The following is a 17,855-nucleotide window of genomic DNA, read 5'->3' on the forward strand; positions in this document are numbered from 1 at the left end:
AAATTTAGCAACTGTGCTAACTCCGGCATATTTATATTGATGCTTTTCTCTGATGTGTTGATTAATGTGCATTGTCCTAATCCAATAAATAAAATAAAATGAAAAATAAACAGCAGGAATTATACTAACATTAACATTGCAGATCATTTCTCACCAACTTAGCAGAGTTATTATCATTACTTCTAGCTGCTGAAATTCAGGATGAGTGTCAAAATTATCGTTAAATTAAGTCCTGTGGTTTAACAAATAAACCACCCAATGTATAGAGACAAAAAGGTTGGTTCACAAACACTGAAATGTGTATATTGAAAACTAAGCTGTCCTGAAATGTTGACTGATACATATCTTAGTATTTTCTTAGTTTTTTGCTCTGAAAATGGCAATAATCTATCATAGTATATGGCAGTTTATCTCTACAGTCCTGCAGGCTACAGGCTGCATGAGCATCCTTGTTTATAAAAGGACAGCCTGTCCTTAAGGGAAACACTGCAGTCCTCCAGAATAATGGAAACCCCTTTATAAACAATGACAGAGGTTATAAATGTGGCTGTGAGTTCAGAGTTGTCGTCTGTTTGGACCTGGCAGTATGAGGTGGAGGACATCCAGCCAGCCTCCCCCATAGTCTACATGTTGTACTCTAAAACCATGTCACCATGTTAGTGCTGAGGGAGCCAGAGAATATTATTTATTTACACTCCCCCCTCCCTCCACCCCCCAGGTGACTCCCCTCATCAGCCGTCTACTCTAACTTTTTCTCCCTCTGCATTTCCAACCACTGCTGCTGCAGCTGCAGCTCAGCACAGCCACACTGCTCGCTGTGGTTTCATCTAATAGACTCGTAAATACAGTAAAGACCGTTCCACAGGGCTGCTACACATTCACTGCATTCAAAACACTGCAGTAAAGGAAACGAGTGATTACTGGTGGCATCATTGTGTAGTTATTTAACCACATGTAATATATATTTTAGTGTCTATTCATGCAGTGGTAATGTTTCATTACACATACAATGGCATGCCATAAGTAGAAATTCCAGATCTTCGTGGAGGCCGCAGCACCAGCCGCTCTCCTGCAGCCCTGCAGCTTTGAAACTACTTTCTCTTTGGTGCTTTGATATGCCAGGTGTTACTCCCAGGCGTGGAGCGAGGGTTTCTGTGAGAAGCTTTACTATCTATGTGCCACGTAGAGGCCACTCCACTCGCTCGCTTTTGTTCTATCTTGGATGCACTGATCTCCTCTGATGTGCACTCTTCACTCCGGTCCCCCGAGAGCCCCCTCTTTCCCACACGCAGACCATCTCCTCCATCTGCTCGCATATACACATATGTATGCAAAACACACACATATACACACACACTCAGTTCCCTATCCCTTGATCAAAGCTGTCGACTGTGATGGAGGATGATCTGTTGCCACCGAGCTGCTCCCTGCGCTGACGTTATGACGAGACATGAGGCCAAACTGTGTGTGTGGATGCTGCAGCATTTCTATTCAGGTGATGAAATCCAGCGAGCCCCATGGACACACTCACTGGCTTTGGATAGAAAGTGGTGACCGGATGGCCCCAGCAGGATGAAAGCAAAGAGGATTGCTTGCATCCAAACAACGGTCTCTTCTCCTTGCTGCTCTCAGGGAGGCGTCACTGCAGCGTGAGGAGCAGCACAAAGACACTGAAGAGGAGTTTCTAACCTCATGTCATCAGATTTCTTGCATAAAGCCTTGATGACTCATTTTAGGACGTGTTGCCTCATTCATACGTGTCTCAGTTGTGTTACCGTCAACAGAGACACCCAAACGTATAAGACACAGACAAGGAGAAAGGTTTCCTGTGCGCTTGGTGGTGGGGATTACAGCAGATTGGAGGCAGAGGGCTGAGAGCAGAGATGAAGGCAGGGCTGAGACTGTGGCTGGAAAACTGATCGGCACACAGGGGGAGACCAGGAAGCAGGAGAACAGGCAGGCGTGCAGTGATCCTGCAGTGATCCTGCGCACGGGGAAACCAGGATTAGCTCAGTGATCCAAACGACACAAGAGCCAAAGCCTCAGGTCCAGAGAACACGAGCTGCCACCAGGCTGCCAGGCTGCTGCTGACTGGACCAGCAGCAGGATGTGGAGCTGGGGCTGATCAGCAACCAGGAAGTCAGGAGAGAGAGGAGCACCACACCCACAATGCACCAGTAAAGGGATAGTTCAACATTTTTGGCAAATTGGCCTGTAGTGTGGCTATCTTACATTCTCTTCTTTGTTCTTCATTTCTTGTTCTGTTAAAGGGATAGTTCACCCAAAATTCAAATTTCACTCATTATCTACTCACCCTCATGTCAACTAAGAGCTGTGAGAATTTTCAGAGTCCTCCGTGCCTTCTCTGAGTTATGAGGGGGTCCGTGCAGCAGTATTTGTCCATATAATGGTTGTCAATGGATACCAACTTTCTTCGTCCAAAAAGACACACCAAAAAACATCCAAATACCTCCATACTGCTCGTCTGTAATGTCCCTCTTGTATTGAAGCCCCGACATGAGAAATTGTTCCAAAAACAATTAAATAAGTCTATATTTTAAGCTTGTTTGTAGCGGAAGCTCCCAGTGTCTCAGTTCACTGCTCTTTCTGTGTCAGTGCAAATCTTGCCTGATTTGCACTGACCGGCGGAACAATTTCTCATGTCGGGGCTTCAATACCAGACGGACATTACAGACGAGCAGTATGGAGGTATTTGGATGTTTTTTGGTGTGTCTTTTTGGACGAAGAAAGTTGGTATCCATTGACAACCATTATATGGACAAATACTGCTGCGCGGACCCCCCCGTAACTCAGAGAAGGGACGGAGGACTCTGAAAATTCTCACAGCTCTTAGCCGACATGAGGGTGAGTAGATAATGAGTGAAATTTTAATTTTAGGTGAACTATCCCTTTAACCACTCATGAGAGATGACAGGAGACCGTTTATACTCGTCGAGCTGCAGACGTCGCGTGCGTCGTGGTAAAACGATTGTGTAGCTCCGCCATCACTCATTTATTCAACACTTTCAACACATTCTTTACAACGCTTCACTTCCTGCTCTAGCTACGGAAGCTGCACAAGCCCAAACATCAACACAGACGGGTCAAAACTCAAAGCACATTCAAAACGTTTTACTAGTCAACATAAATCAGCGCAAATATCAAAACAATAATAAATGGCGCTTACATGGCCCACTGCCATAATCTCTATAGTTTTGGGTTTGCTACCTTTAATTGTCGGTGCAAGCTAATTTTAGAACGGCGGAGCAGAGCCGCGAGCTGCTCAGAGCTACGCTACAGAGGCTAATGGGATTTCTTGGTTTCTCTCATCAAACTCATCAAATACACAATCCAACAACTCCAAAACGCTCTGGTGGACAAGTTGTGACCTGCACATTCACCACGCTATGAGATGATAATGGAACGTCACCAGACAGAGTTGTTTTTGAGGTAAATTCATGCAAAACCACTGCCCACCTTCGGGGGCAGTTTTTCAGCAAGCAGTCTCTGCATTTGCCTTGAAAACAACTTAGTCTCGTAACGTCCTGTTATTATCTCATAGCGTGATGAATGTGCAGGTCACAACTTGTCCACCAGAGCGTTGTGGAGTTGTTGGATTGTGTATTTGATGAGTTTGATGAGGGAATCCCATTAGCCTCTGTAGCGTAACTCTGAGCAGCTCATGGCTCTGCTCTGCTGTTCTAAAAATATCTTGCACCAAAAAATTAATGAACCTACTGCTAAAACTAAAGGGGTTATGGCAACGGGCCAATTTGCCAAAATGTTGAACTATCCCTTTAAAAGTAGTGTATAACCAATCGCCACTAATAAAACAATATGTATCATAATATGTTCATGCTGACAGACAGAAACAAGAAAATGGACACAACCAGAGAAAGGGGGGAGCACAGGAGAAATAAAAATACAAGAAATTCGATGAATGTGTGGAAGTCTTTATTGACTAATTGAGTTTTGTAGATTGTAAAAGTTTTATCCCTACCGACTAGTTAAGCATCAGTAGAGAACTTGTATTACAAAATCTGAAACGAGAAGATTACATATCTGTTAAACTGTTACTTTTCCCGGTGAGGGCGTTGAAAACTGTCCTTTAATGAGCCAGAGTCATGGTGACAAACCTGTTCAAACATTTTGACTTGCCATAGTGGTAAACACACACAGGCGTAACCGTGAAATAACAATGGCTCAGTCCCATTGTGCGTCCCGTAAGTCAGCTGTTATTGAACCATCAGTCTTCCGTCAGTGTCATTGCTACACGTGAGTCTTCACCTGCCACCACATGTACCAACACCTCACCTGGAAGAACCATGAGCTATGAAGGAGGTGACCACGAGGAAAATAACAATGGAATAAAATAATATAAAAAACTAAATGATTAAACAGTAAAACAATGTAAAAGGAAGCAGCAGTGTACAGTCATAAGGACTAACTAGTAATTATCATCCCACTGCTGACTGTGCGTAATCATCCTACACCGTCAGTCAGGGGGCGGACAGAGTCATTGTTGGTGACTTGATGTCTGTTCAGTGATCGAATGGCTGTGTACTCACTCAGGGCTTGGTGTTGTGTGTTTCCATGGTGCACATCATCTGTTGTGCTCCACTGTGTGTGTCATGGGGGTGTGTTCCTTCCCTGCATTGCCTTGTCTACTTGTCTCAATGCAATTTTGCATGTGTGTGCGTGTGGGTGTCTTGTTTGCGCGTGTATGCACACGATTGGTTAGGGAGGACCCAGGAGGCGAAGGTCAAAGTAAGCTGGTTGTGCAAGGACTGGATAAGCTTCTGGATTGGACTAATCTGACAAGGAAGGATGTGGAGAGGTGGGTCAGTAGGCCCCTGACCCTGACACACACACACGCCTCACAAACAAACGCACTTTACTTTACACAACTCTGTCATTTGTACACATACATACATCAGCAGGTAAGGTTATGTCAATACACTCAGCTGGAGCCTGTTGTGCTTGGCTCAGGGTGAGCTGCATTGCAGTGTCGGTCTCCTGTTTCATGTGCAGATTAAAACGTAAGGTGTGTCCTTTGGTGGGCGGGTTATTGCAAAGTGCTAGATAGATAGATAGATAGATAAATAGATAGATAGATAGATAGATAGATAAATAGATAGATAGATAGATAGATAGATAGATAGATAGATAGATAGATAGATAGATAGATAGATAGATAGATAGATAGATAGATAGATAGATAGATAGATAGATAGATAGATAGATAGATAGATAGATAGATAGATAGATAGATAGATAGATAGATAGATAGATGTGGAGAGTAGCACATGCTTCATTTATACTAAGTTACAGTCTGCGATTTTGACATTACACTACTCGGATATATTAATATATTTCAATAATGTTTTGATCAGTTTTAAGCCCTTGTGTTGGAGAAATAATATTATTATTCATGACTTGTGTCAAAACCCCTTGGATTTATTGTGTTACCCTGAGCGGAGAACATGAAAAACACAACAATGTATGGGTTCCCTGGACAATTCTTTGATTGTCATTGTCATCCTGATGCATCTGCTTGCTTGCAGTAATAGATGCGAGAAGGTAAATGTCAAGTCTGGTGCGTTTAGGTGGTGCAGATGGTGGAGAACTCTTGTGTGCTTCCCAGAATGAACTGGCTGAAATGTGACGAGTCTTCGGTCAGTGACGACCAGTCCAGGATGCAGAACAATAAGGAAATGATTCTAGGATTGACGAGGTGTTACAGAGCTCTCTGTGGTAGAAAAACCCTCCTCCTCCTATGGCTCCCTTCCCCCTCAGCAGTCAGTCAGCTCCAGGAGGGATGTGGGATGCTTTTTCAAGATGCCCATCCCCCTTCTTTCTTCTCCTTTCTCGGGCTTTGTGTTTTGTTGGTTATTGAGCTGCAGTCAGATGGCTGTGATCATACAAACCTGGGATTTGGCCAACAGATTACTCTGAAACACACAGGATGGCTGGCGAGGATCAAGCCCCCATGGAGGCTTTCTTTCATCTGCTGTGCAAAAACCTCCTCATTACTGTCGCTTCAACCCCTACATGAAGATTAGTCATTGTATGAGAAGCCGGTGGGCTGGGTTCCTTGGTAAAAAAGCCTTCATTTGTTCTAAGAATATAATTAAGGTCCAGGCGTTTTTGTCTTGAAAGCACAAATAAAGACAGTGACAAGGTGGTAGGTAGGTAAATACGGGTTTCAAATGTTTTATTCCTTTAATATCACTGGCAAATATAAATTGCTGCTCCACAATTCATTTTCAAAGGGTTTTTTTTTCTCCACATTTGAAGTGATTTCCTTAGAAGACGGTGTCCAAATTCTCCAATTCTTAAAAAGTAAGTGCACAAAACATCCACCTTTAAGTTATTGTTCAACAAAACAGACACTTGACCTTTCTGAGGAGAAAGGCGGCAGGCGACGACAATGTTCATGGAGCGATGACGCAGTGTTGTTCGTGTTGTGTTTGTTGGTGTGTATTTGTGTAATGCATGAAAGCACCACGCCTGAGACTGTCACAATGAGAAGGAATGACCTTTGTGATACATTTTTTCCATATATATCCTATTACACTCGTACATATCATATACTTCTGTCAGGTCGTACATTTGTGTCTGTTTTAAGGCATTATTAGCCACTTTGTATGCAGGGACGGAAATGTGCAAAAAAACCAAATATAGACATGAACATGAGCTTTATCCCCTGATGCTGAAACCTGTAGCTTAAACAACTGGTCTGACTGTAGTCTTGTTCTTTGAGAGATTCCACACCCGCTTCTTAAGGCAGATGCTTAGAGCACCAGGGTTTGTTTTTTTTTTATGTAGAGGGGAGGTGGGAGGTGGGAGGGGTGGGCGGTGAGGAGCATTAGTTGCACACACACGCATACATTCACGCACGCACACACTCCACCGTACAATATCCCACCCCACACACACACATCCACCTCAGCACCACGGAGGCCGGCGCAGCGTGTGGAGGAGGGAGTCGCACACACACACGCATGTGCAAATAACACACATACACAAGATGATTGGCAGAGGACGGACGACAGTGTCATGGATGGAGGGGACGGGGGGGGGGACAGGAGGAACCATGAGACGACCACAGACGGACATTAATGCGTTAAAGTTAATACATGGAGTTCTTTGTCAAGTGGACTTTTTTCGTTTTTTCGCGTTTTACTAGTAAACAAATGAACAGGAAAAACCAGAACAGAAAGAGAGCCTTACAAATTCTTTTTTTTTCTCAAACCACCCACCCTCTACCACCCCAGAAAAAAAAAAATCTCTCTGAAGACAGTGACGTAATAAATACACACACACGCGCGCGCACAGTCGCACATATCGTATACACAATCACATGCACGCGGCTGCAGATGGTGTTCGCATCTGCACACTCACGCCTACTTTTCCATATTTCCCCTTTAACCTTCAACCCCCCCTCATCATATCGTGGCTACACAGTTCCTCTCCGTTTAAAAAGGTTTCAATTTGACCAAACAGAAAAAAAGGAAAGCAGCATTCCACTCAAAAGACTAAACAATCTTATACGTATTTTTCTCATTTTCTATTTTGTGTTTTTTTTTTTGGTTTGTACCATCTTCATGCTTTCACTGAGATTCACTGGTGGCGATGCAGCGGAGGTTCCTTTGGCGCCGTGCTGCCACCCTCACCCTGCCGCTGATGATTCTCAACCAAACTAACGACTGACAAAAAACCTCACGAGGGGACAGCAGCCATTTTGTTTGAGGTTTCCCAGGCACGGGGTGGGGGGCTGGTTGGGGGGGGGGGTCGGTGGAACAAAGGCAACACTGCCAGAAGAGCCGTCGTCGCTGTCCTCCACCTGGCCACGAGCTCCTCTCACTTTTACACTTTTTTTTATTGACATTTTTCAAAAAACTTTTGCAGATTTTTTTGTCCTATTATTCCTTTCTTTAAAGGGCAAGATGGCTTCCAACAAACAGCTAAAAATTAGACTTAACCACAAAGAAAACATTTCATTTCCTAGGGAGCACCGTGCCGAAATCTGAACAGACACAAAAGCCTCGAGGCACAATAGACATCTCTAAATACTCTATAGATGGACTAGGCTGTGCAAACAAACTACACATAGGAAACTCTCAATAAACCTCACAAGAAGAACATAGGCTATGACTAATTAAATAGATTTTTTTTATATATTTATATATATATTCATCTATATATTTAGTATATCTAATAAATACATTTTGTTGATAGACATAGAGATCTTTCTGTAAACTATTTACATTAAAAGGTGTACGCTTTTTGCAGAACAATAAATAGCTATCAAGGCAAGGCGAAGGAGAGAGAATCTGTGGTTTCAACATGTTGGAGCTCTGCAGGTGTGAACGTAGACAAACAAAGACGTGTGTTCTGTTCCCACCTCAGAGTCCAAAGCTTCGTTCTGTTTCTCTAGCTCAACTCTCCCTTCCTTCAGTAAATGGCAGGAACATCCATTGGCGAATATCTAACGCCGACAGCTTCACCTGCCCGTCCTCTCTACTAGTGGAATGTGCTCCAGTCTCTCGACTGCTCTCAGTAGATGTAGGTTGTAGGTTCTTTCCCTTCCTTTGTAAAACCTGGTGAACGGGGCAGTGAAGAAGAAGAAGGAGTAGTGTAATATATATATATATATTAAAAAAAAAGTACCAGCACCTGCCAAAAATATACCAGCATTGGGCCTGGTGGCTGGTGTTTCAAGTCTTCAAACCTACTAGTGACCCTCCCTGTCGTCGCCCACCCCCCCCTCCCTCAGGCTCCAACATGACATACACACATTATGATAAAAGGATGCTGTAAAAACGCCACCGTCATCAGAGAGAGGCAGAAAAAACATCAAACCCACCCGCCAAAAAAAAACAACCTCCCGTTACACAATCTCATGCTGCACAACATTTTTTTTCGTTTTGTTTTTGTGTTACTTTCTCTTCCGAACTGCAGGCGTGGAACTGAAATCACAAGGTAGTAACGACATCGCCCTGCAAAAAAAAAAAAAGCCTGGGTACTAAGGGACGTATTGCTGTTGGACCCCGACAGTTTAGTGTCCACAAAGTCTGCTGCACAGGCAGACCACTGACATGTTTCAAACACTCGCTTTTATAACATCACTTCAACAGCTGCGATGTGTGTGTGTGGGGAGGGGGGGCTTTTAGTTTTTTTAAGAGACAGTGTTTGAAAAAGATGACAAAGTTTTCTTTACAAAAGCAATTTTAAGTGCAAATTACCATGCACAGATGGTTGACTGGTGAGCGGGGCAGAAAAGTAGCCCGGCGTCATGTCAGTGTCACACCTTTGGGAGGACTTTGTCTCACTGGACAACTAGGAGCGATGGAGGGGGGGGGGGGTGGGGTGTATGTGTGTGTTAATGTATGTGTATGTGTGTATGTGTGTGAAGGGGTAAAATCTCATAAGTGCTTCCCATGGCTCTTGAGGCATAGAAAAAGAGGCAGTGGGATATTGTGTGGTAACATTCTCTGGCTGAAAGTTGTGGTTCTGACGGACGGAGGGGAGGGGACGGAGGGGGACGGAGGGTGGAGTGTCTTTAAAATCCCACTCGTTTGATTGGTGCAGAGCAGAGCGAGTGACACCCTAAAGACTGACCGCTGATGATGGACTAGATGTGGGCGGGTGCCTCAGAGGTGTTGCAAAGGTGAATGGACGTCACCGTGGGGACAGGAAGTCCACAGAGACCCGGCTGGAGGAGAGGCCTCGGAGTTGGTCAGTCCTGGCAGAGGGAGGGGAGAGGGAGGGAGGAAGAAGGAGGGGGGGGGGGGGTGAGGCCTGAGCAGGACCAGGGAGTGGTGAGACAATCTTGGGAGGGGATTGGCTGAGGGAGGAGGAGGGGGGTGTGGGGTCAGTGCTGTTTATAGGCTGCAGGCCAGCTGCTTGGCCGTCTCCTGAGTGTCCTGCAGGCGCAGCAGGCTGGCGCTGGAGTAGCCCTCGTCGCTGCAGCTGCTGCGCAGGCTGCCGCGCTCGTCCCCTGAGTCGCTCACGCTGCTGGTGCTCCACTCCAGGTCACCCAGCAGGTAGTCGGTCCCCTCCACGTCCACGTCCAGGTCCTCTGTGGCCGCGCAGGGACACAACAACAACATGATTAGAAGAGACAGACATTTCTACAGACTATTTGGTGATAATCTCTATCAAGTGAATCGATCTGGCTATGAAATTAAAGAATAATAAAAGTACTCATCACAATTTCCTTAAAGGGATAGTTCAACATTTTGGCAAATTGGGCCATTGCCATAATCCCTATAGTCATAGCAGTAGGCTCGTTACCTTTAATTGTCGGTGCAAGATATTTTTAGAACGGTGGAGCAGAGCCGCGAGCTGCTCAGAGCTACGCTACGGAGGCTAATGGGATTTCTTGGTTTCCCTCATCAAACTCATCAAATACACAATCCAAAAACTATACTATATACTATACTAAAAATGCTCTCGTGGACAAGTTGTGAGCTGCACATTCACCACGCTATGAGATAATAACACAACGTTACCAGACAGAGTTGTTTTAGAGGGAAATGTAGAGACTGCTTGCTGAAAAACTGCCCCCAATGGGAACGCACATCAGCTGTTTTGCATGAATTTACCTCTAAAACAACTCCGTCTCGTAACGTTCTATTATTATCTCATAGCGTGGTGAATGTGCAGCTCACAACTTGTCCACCAGAGCGTTTTGGAGTTGTTGGATTGTGTATTTGATGAGTTTGATGAGGGAAACCAAGAAATCCCTGCAGCGTAGCTCTGAGCAGCTCACGGCTTTGCTCCGCCGTTCTAAAAATAGTTTGCACCGACAATTAAAGGTAACGAACCTACTGCTGTGACTATAGGGACTATCGCAATGGGCCAATTAGCCAAAATGTTGAACTATCCCTTTAAGAATAAGGTTAAGATGTCTTCAAGCTGCTTGTTTTACAACAAACATCACACCCTGCTCTGACTGGAGAAGCAGGAGCTCAGCAATGAACAGTGACTCCCATATGAACCTAAGCCAATCAATTCAGTGACTAATTGCTTCAGCCCGGCTGCATCACCACTGTTTTATAACCAAAGAGCTTACACCCTGCTTAGTAACACAGTCAACACCACACATACATTAGATTACAGTGTGTTTGTGCCTGAGCAGTGAAGGCAGTCAGTTAACCTGATGGAACTGGTTCCAAAACTGCAGACATGTCATTACAGAAAAATGAATCATAATTAATAATTTTCTGCATTTTAATACACTCGGTGTCAGTTCCAGGTTTCTGCCTCACGCATGCCGGCTCAGTGCCAGGGCTCATTCAAGTGGAACCGAGTCATCATTACTGTTAGTAATTACATGTGGCGTTGTTGCTTCTCCCTGTGTCTGCCATGAGAAATGCCTATTCTTAAAAATAAACTACAGAGGAGAAATATAAGAAAGAATGCACACATCTGTCTCTGTCTTATTACACAACTGAAACAAATACACAACGGTTTCTGTGTGTGACAGATAGTCGCTGCTGCTGTGTTCCTGTGCTGGACTCACCCTGGTCGGAGTCGGACTTGTCGGAGACAGAGGAGCCCGTGCTGTCCATGCGGGTCCTCTCCACCCCCAGCTGCTCCAGACGCCGCCTCAGGTGTCTCTGCTCCCGCTGCAGCTGCTCCACGGTGTGCTGAGCTCTCCGGTCGCTCTCCTCCAACCTCTGCAGAGGAAAGACACAACAATATATCATATCAAAAACACTTCCGTGTGTGTGTGTGTGTTTCCTCTGAGACTTTCTGAGACATTTCCCGTCACTCCAACCTCTTCGTTAGGGACGACTACACACGTGCATACAGGTACCTTGATGTGATCTCTGGCCTTCATCAGCAGGCTGAGCGTCGTGTGCCTGTTGGCATCCGGTCCCAAAGGAACCAGGGATTTCAAGCGCTCTAGACACAGTCGTAGATGTGCCCGTCTGGAGAGAGACAGAGACAGAGAGAGAGAGGGGGGGGGGACAAGAGGAAGTCTGTCAAACCAACTCATTTCCTTCAACATATATAAGCATCTGAATTCATTTCTTAAAGGGATACTTCACCCAAAATTGGTAATTCACCAATTTTCTACTCACCGTCATGCCAGGGAAGGGTTTGGAGAACTTTTGGAGTCATGAAAACGCTTTTGTAGTTCCAGGGGGGGGGGGGTCCGGCTGGCAACGGATTTTCATATAATGGCGGCGGATAGTGCTCACTTTTGAATCATCCAAAACACACACAATGAAACATCCAGATACCTCCATACTGCTCGTCTGTACTGACCCAAGTGTCCTGAAGCCGCCACATGGAAAAGCTTTTGAGAGTGTGAGCTCTATCAGCTCTATCCGCCGCCATTATATGAAAATCCAGCCGGACCCCCCCCCTGGAACTCCAAAAGCGTTTTGATGACTCCGAAACTTCTCCAAACCCTTCTTTGGCATGACGGTGAGTAGAAAATTGGTGAATTATCGATTTTGGGTGAAGTATCCCTTTAACAATGGAAACAAACAGAAAACTCATGCGCACACACACACAAAGGGAAATTCCTGGAGCTTTCAGCTGCTGCACCTCCTGGTCTTCAGAGTGAGTGAAATCTACTAAATTGTCATCGTGAGCAAAACTAATCCCTGACCTTCCAGACACCATCAGATGTCATTAAAGCTGCTGGAACATTGGTCGACTTGACAATGTGCAGTTTTCTCAGCCACGGCCCTGATCACTCACTCATTCATTCATTCACTACTCCCCATAGACACACACACACACACACGCACACAGTAGTGTAGCGGCAGTGTGGAGTAAAGTGAGATCGGGGACACTCTTCACTGTCACCGTGTGATGTCATTTTCATTTTCCATTTCTTTTCCTCTGTACTCTGAGGTGGACACGTGTTGGCAGTCAGACCTGACAGTGGATGGAGCCACTGTGCTGCACAGACACTTTAGTCGGTAGTAGTTTATTCTCTCTCTTTGCCCTACCTGCCCACGTCACCCATAATGCAACTGGGCCGCGGAAAGTTTTGGTCAGAGATTTGAGCGGCTTATGATCCTCGAGCCAAAGAGCCAAAGCTACTACTTTGCACCATTGATATGAAATGGTACACTTCCTGTCTCCTAAGTGGTCAAAGTTATCGGTAGAGGAAAGTGAGCTATTTATATTTTCCTACAATAACATTAGATATGTAAACAGCTAACAGCCATATTTAGCATTAAGAAAATGAGTTAGGGTGGGTGTTTTTGATCGTTAGTTGACGTTGCCTAGGAGATCTATACCAAATCTCACGAGAGTGCGTTGTTGTGACACAGACAGGTCTGGATAAAAACAGTTTGGGTGGATAAACATTATGGGTAGCTGCATTTTATCATGACTATATTTGTATGTTGTTGTCTGCACCAATCGAGCTGCTCTTTTTTATTTATTACTTGTCCTAAAAGTTAAAGGGATAGTTCAACACTTTGCCAAATTGCCAAACTCCAAAACGCGTTGTTTTCGAGGTAAATTCATGCAAAACCACTGATGCACGTTCCCGTCGGGGGCAGTTTTACAGCAAGCTGTCATGCATTTGCCTCGAAAACAACTCTGTCTGGTAACGTTGTGTTATTATCTCATAGAGTGGTGAATTTGCAGGTCACAACTTGTCCACCAGAGCGTTGTGGAGTTGTTGGATTGTGTATTTGATGAGTTTGATGAGGGAAACCAAGAAATCGGTAGCGTAGCTCTGAGCAGCTCGCGGCTCTGCTCCGCCGTTTTTTTTTTAATTGTTTACTCTTTTAACTAGTGTCACTACTGTGATGAACTTGTGCAAATGGCAATAAACTCTATCTATCTATCTATCTATCTATCTATCTATCTATCTATCTATCTATCTATCTATCTATCTATCTATCTATCTATCTATCTATCTATCTACCTACCACGTGAGGCATCAGACTTGTGGAGCTACAAAAATTCAATCCAATGAGGAACAGAGAAAAAAAACCCAAATAGTATCATAAATGTTACTGAGGTGTTTGTATTTTCTCTTTCAGCTTCTCCACGTGTGTTTTAGTGTTAGAACTTACAGATACAATTACTCATGTTGGTCATCAACATTAGGAGGTGGTGAGTAACAGGCTCGGCCGTGTTAAGTGCGTGCGAGGCCCTCCTGTGTATATTTCTTCCCAGGAAGGCAGCGTTGTAACATCATTACATAATATTGCTACAAAGGATATTTCAAGCGGCGATGTACAAATCCTGCCTTGACGGGGAGGAAAAGCAGAAATGTGGCGACATCCAGAGATCGTCGGCGCCATACGGTCGAGGCGTGAGCTGATGATTTAATGTCACCTGTCCTCTAACACCGGCCGCATTTGAATCTCCTCCCCGCCGCTCTCCGCTCCCTCCCGTGCATCGCTCCCTCCGCCGCTCTAAGTCGGCAGCAGCCTTGGCAGTTGCCGAGGTCTGGTGGGTGTTTGTGACCACTTGACCCCACTGTTACACAACACACACCTCCCAGCTCCAGCCGTGGCAAGAGTGTGTGCGTACGTGTCTCTGTGAGGCTGAGCGAGTGGGCGAGTGTACGTCAGACTCTTCCTGTGTAAAAAATAATGTTTTTTTTATTTTGGCAGCAGGATGAGCTGTTCATTTATTTCCTTTTGCAGGTAATCCTGCAGCCAGCGTCACCGCCGGAAAGAGTCTATTCAAAACCTAAACCACACACAGACACGCAGAGAGGAGAGGACTGATTTGAATGTGGGCATAGGAGACACACAAATATATTCTCACCCCTTTGCCCTTTTAAAAACACACACACGCACACACAAAGCAGTGTTGAGCAGCTGAGGCGAAGTGCCTGTTTCTCAGCTGACTCAGTGCAAAGGGCACGCAGACTGTCGACTGTCATTACATAACATGGAACCGCTCTCTCCTGTGTTGTTCTGACAGAATAAAGGATCAGCGGGGCCTGATAATGTTTGTTAAACAACAGCAGAAGAGCGGCAGACTCGTGAAAACACAACGGGTCGCGTGGCGTCTGAGCGAGAGAGAGAAAACACTGCAGGCGGTGGCGGCGGCGTCCAGGACACGGCTCTATTTCAGCAACAGGTTGTTCCAGTTGAACGTGGCTTTAGTGCCACTGTGTCAATAGGTGAGTATGTATGTGGAGCTACAGGTCTGTGTGCTATCAGCTGTCAGCCTGAGGCCTGAACCTACATTTCCCTGGCCTGATTCCACGCCGCCGTCCTCTTCTCTTAAAAAAAACACACCCGACTGGTCTGCGTGCAAGTGTTGAATCGCACTTGTTGCATAAAGCGGCTGCAGCTGGCCGGTTTGCAGCAGCAGCAGCAGCAGAGAGGTTTCTATTACAGCGGCCTCTCACCCACTGTAAACTACGACTACTGTAGGTCAGCACGCTGCTCTCTCTCCTGACCTCTGACCCCCGGCAGTAACTGTCCATGACACGCTGGGAGGAGGAGGAGGAGGAGAAAAAAGGCAGGGTGGTGGCTGGAATCATGTTACGTAGACACACACACACACACACACACACACTTACAGTCGTGGCTGTGTTTAACGACAGCCAGAGGGGTATGGAGTTTTACTAAGTAGGGGGTGCTGGGTCTGACATTCTGGTTTCACTAGCACTGGGTCACAAAAAGTAATTAGTTACAGTTAGTAGTTACTTTCCCCAAAAAGTAACTACTAGTTTTGACTGAATTACTACATGATTAAAGTAACTAATCACCAGGAAAAGTAACTATTGTGGTACTTTTTTATAAAATAAATATAAGTACATAAATATGTCAAATTACTTGGACTGTGCCAAGCTATTTCTAGAACGGCGTAGCAGAGCCACGAGCTGCTTAGAGCTACACTACGGAGGCTAATGGAATTTTTTTGTTTCCCTCATCAAACTCATCAAATACACAAACCAACAACTCCAAAACGCTCTGGTGGACAAGTTGTGAGCTGCACATTCACCACGCTATGAGATAATAACACAACGTTACGAGACGGAGTTTTCAAGCTCTGAACAGCTCACGGCTCTGCTCCGCCGTTCTAAAAACAACTTGCACTGACAATTAAAGGTAGTGAACCTACTCCTAACACTATAGGGATTATGGCAATGGGCCAATTTGCCAAAATGTTGAACTATCCCTTTCTTTTCTCCAACTAGTTGATTGAAAAATAAAAGTGTATGTAACGTACACTTTAACGGGTGTATCGGCGTTATAACAGGGGAAACAGTAACTAGTTTGATTACTCGTTACTGAAAAAAGTTATTTTATGATGCTGTTATTCCCATGACCGGGTCACCATGGTGATACGTGTCTGTCTGTGATGACTCTCTATCATCCAGCTACTGTTGCTGAGAGAAACTGGCTCAAGGCTACCAATGTTCTCAAGTGTAACACGACAGGCTGCGGCCATAAGTTTGACTTACTGTCGTGCGTGAGGCATCACACACACACACACACACACACACACACACACACACACACACACACACACACACACACACAGTACAGTACACACACACACACACACACATACACACAGTACAGTACACACACACAAATGCATGCACATGTGGGCTAAATCCCAGGCACAGGCCCCAGTGCCATATATTATTCAGGCCGTCCACTTCGCTGCTGGTTTGGATGAACTAGTGCAGGCATGATGGGAGCACCGAGGTGATGTGGACTCAGCACAACACAACACAACACAACACAACACAACAAAAGATTTATAAGAGTGTGCCACATGCAGCCTGCTGGGAAAAAAAAGTGGAAAGAGTTCCTGTATAAAGACGGTGTTTGTGATAAATAAAGTGTAGATAATCAGTTTCCTCAGAGTTTCTTCTTAGAAACTCTCACTCAGACAAACTTATATAATAAACTACCCATTAACAATGGCTTTCATCACTGACAGGAAAACAACTGAGCATTCATTTTTCACATCAATCTGCTGATTATTTTATTCTCTCAAGTAATCATTTCTCTATAAAACGATGAACAATAATGACAAAAGCTCATTAGAGCCGACAAGTGATGTGATTTCTTTGGTTTGGTCACTATCATCCTGGTTGATTCATTAATTAGTTAAGTCTGCAGCTGGTTAACCATTCCATCCAGTCAGATAACCGCCGCCTGTTCTCAGGTAAACAATGGGCTGATGAGCTCAGTGTCAAACAGAGCGCTCACTGAGCAGCTCAGCTGAGTTATTGAAACTGGATCAGCTGCGTTCAGGTGCCAAAGGGCAGAGTGGGTCACCTGATACAGGCCGCCATGCCCCCCCGTCCGGCTCATCTCCTTCAGAGGGGGAGTGAGAGACCAGACACACACACACACACACACACACACACACACTATTCTAAGCTCTGAACCCAGAGCACTGTCACACACCGATCTGTCATTTTAAAAAGCGGTTTAGCATAAAATACACTTGAGTGTGTTGTTCATGATGCGACCCATAAAAACATCAGACTCTCTCCACTCAGCTGTTCAACGTGGTGATAATGTTCCTGATACGATCTGGAGCAGTGACACATGTTCAGGTCTTATCCTGCTCACTGGTGGGTTCCAACGTCTGCAAAAGGCACAACTCAGCTTCACTACTACTTCTCTCTATCACTCAGTTCTACACTCCACTGGATTGGAGTGGATGGACTTTATACTCCGCTCTGCCCCCAAATAGTCGACCAAGCTTGAGTCGACCAAAAAGTCATTAGTCGACCAAACTTTCATTGGTCGATTGGTCGCAGGAAAAAAATAAAATAAAATTTGGAACTGTGTCTTGTCAAAATTAAGTCAAAATCAATAGGACTAAACTGTGTATGACAGGCTAGGGCTTTTATTTTGAAGGGCCAGATACAGGAATTC

At 45.0% G+C, this 17,855-nt stretch overlaps 1 protein-coding gene across 1 annotated transcript in view; it reads right to left on the reverse strand.

The window, feature by feature from the left end:
* Positions 1-9,229: 9,229 nt before the first annotated feature.
* The window catches only part of mxd1 (MAX dimerization protein 1), a 21,771-nt gene continuing 13,145 nt past the window's right edge, over positions 9,230-17,855 (reverse strand). Inside the window, exons 4-6 of the mRNA XM_085787766.1 lie at positions 11,828-11,942; positions 11,531-11,687; positions 9,230-10,084 (exon numbers count right to left, since the gene is read on the reverse strand). Of these exons, the coding sequence (XP_085643892.1) occupies positions 9,888-10,084; positions 11,531-11,687; positions 11,828-11,942 (469 nt within the window). The 3' untranslated portion in view covers positions 9,230-9,887. The remainder of the gene's footprint in view (positions 10,085-11,530; positions 11,688-11,827; positions 11,943-17,855) is intronic.

This window comes from Trachurus japonicus, chromosome 9 (assembly GCF_045865225.1).
Source record: "Trachurus japonicus isolate A0001 chromosome 9, Traja_1.0".
NCBI lineage: Eukaryota > Metazoa > Chordata > Actinopteri > Carangiformes > Carangidae > Trachurus > Trachurus japonicus.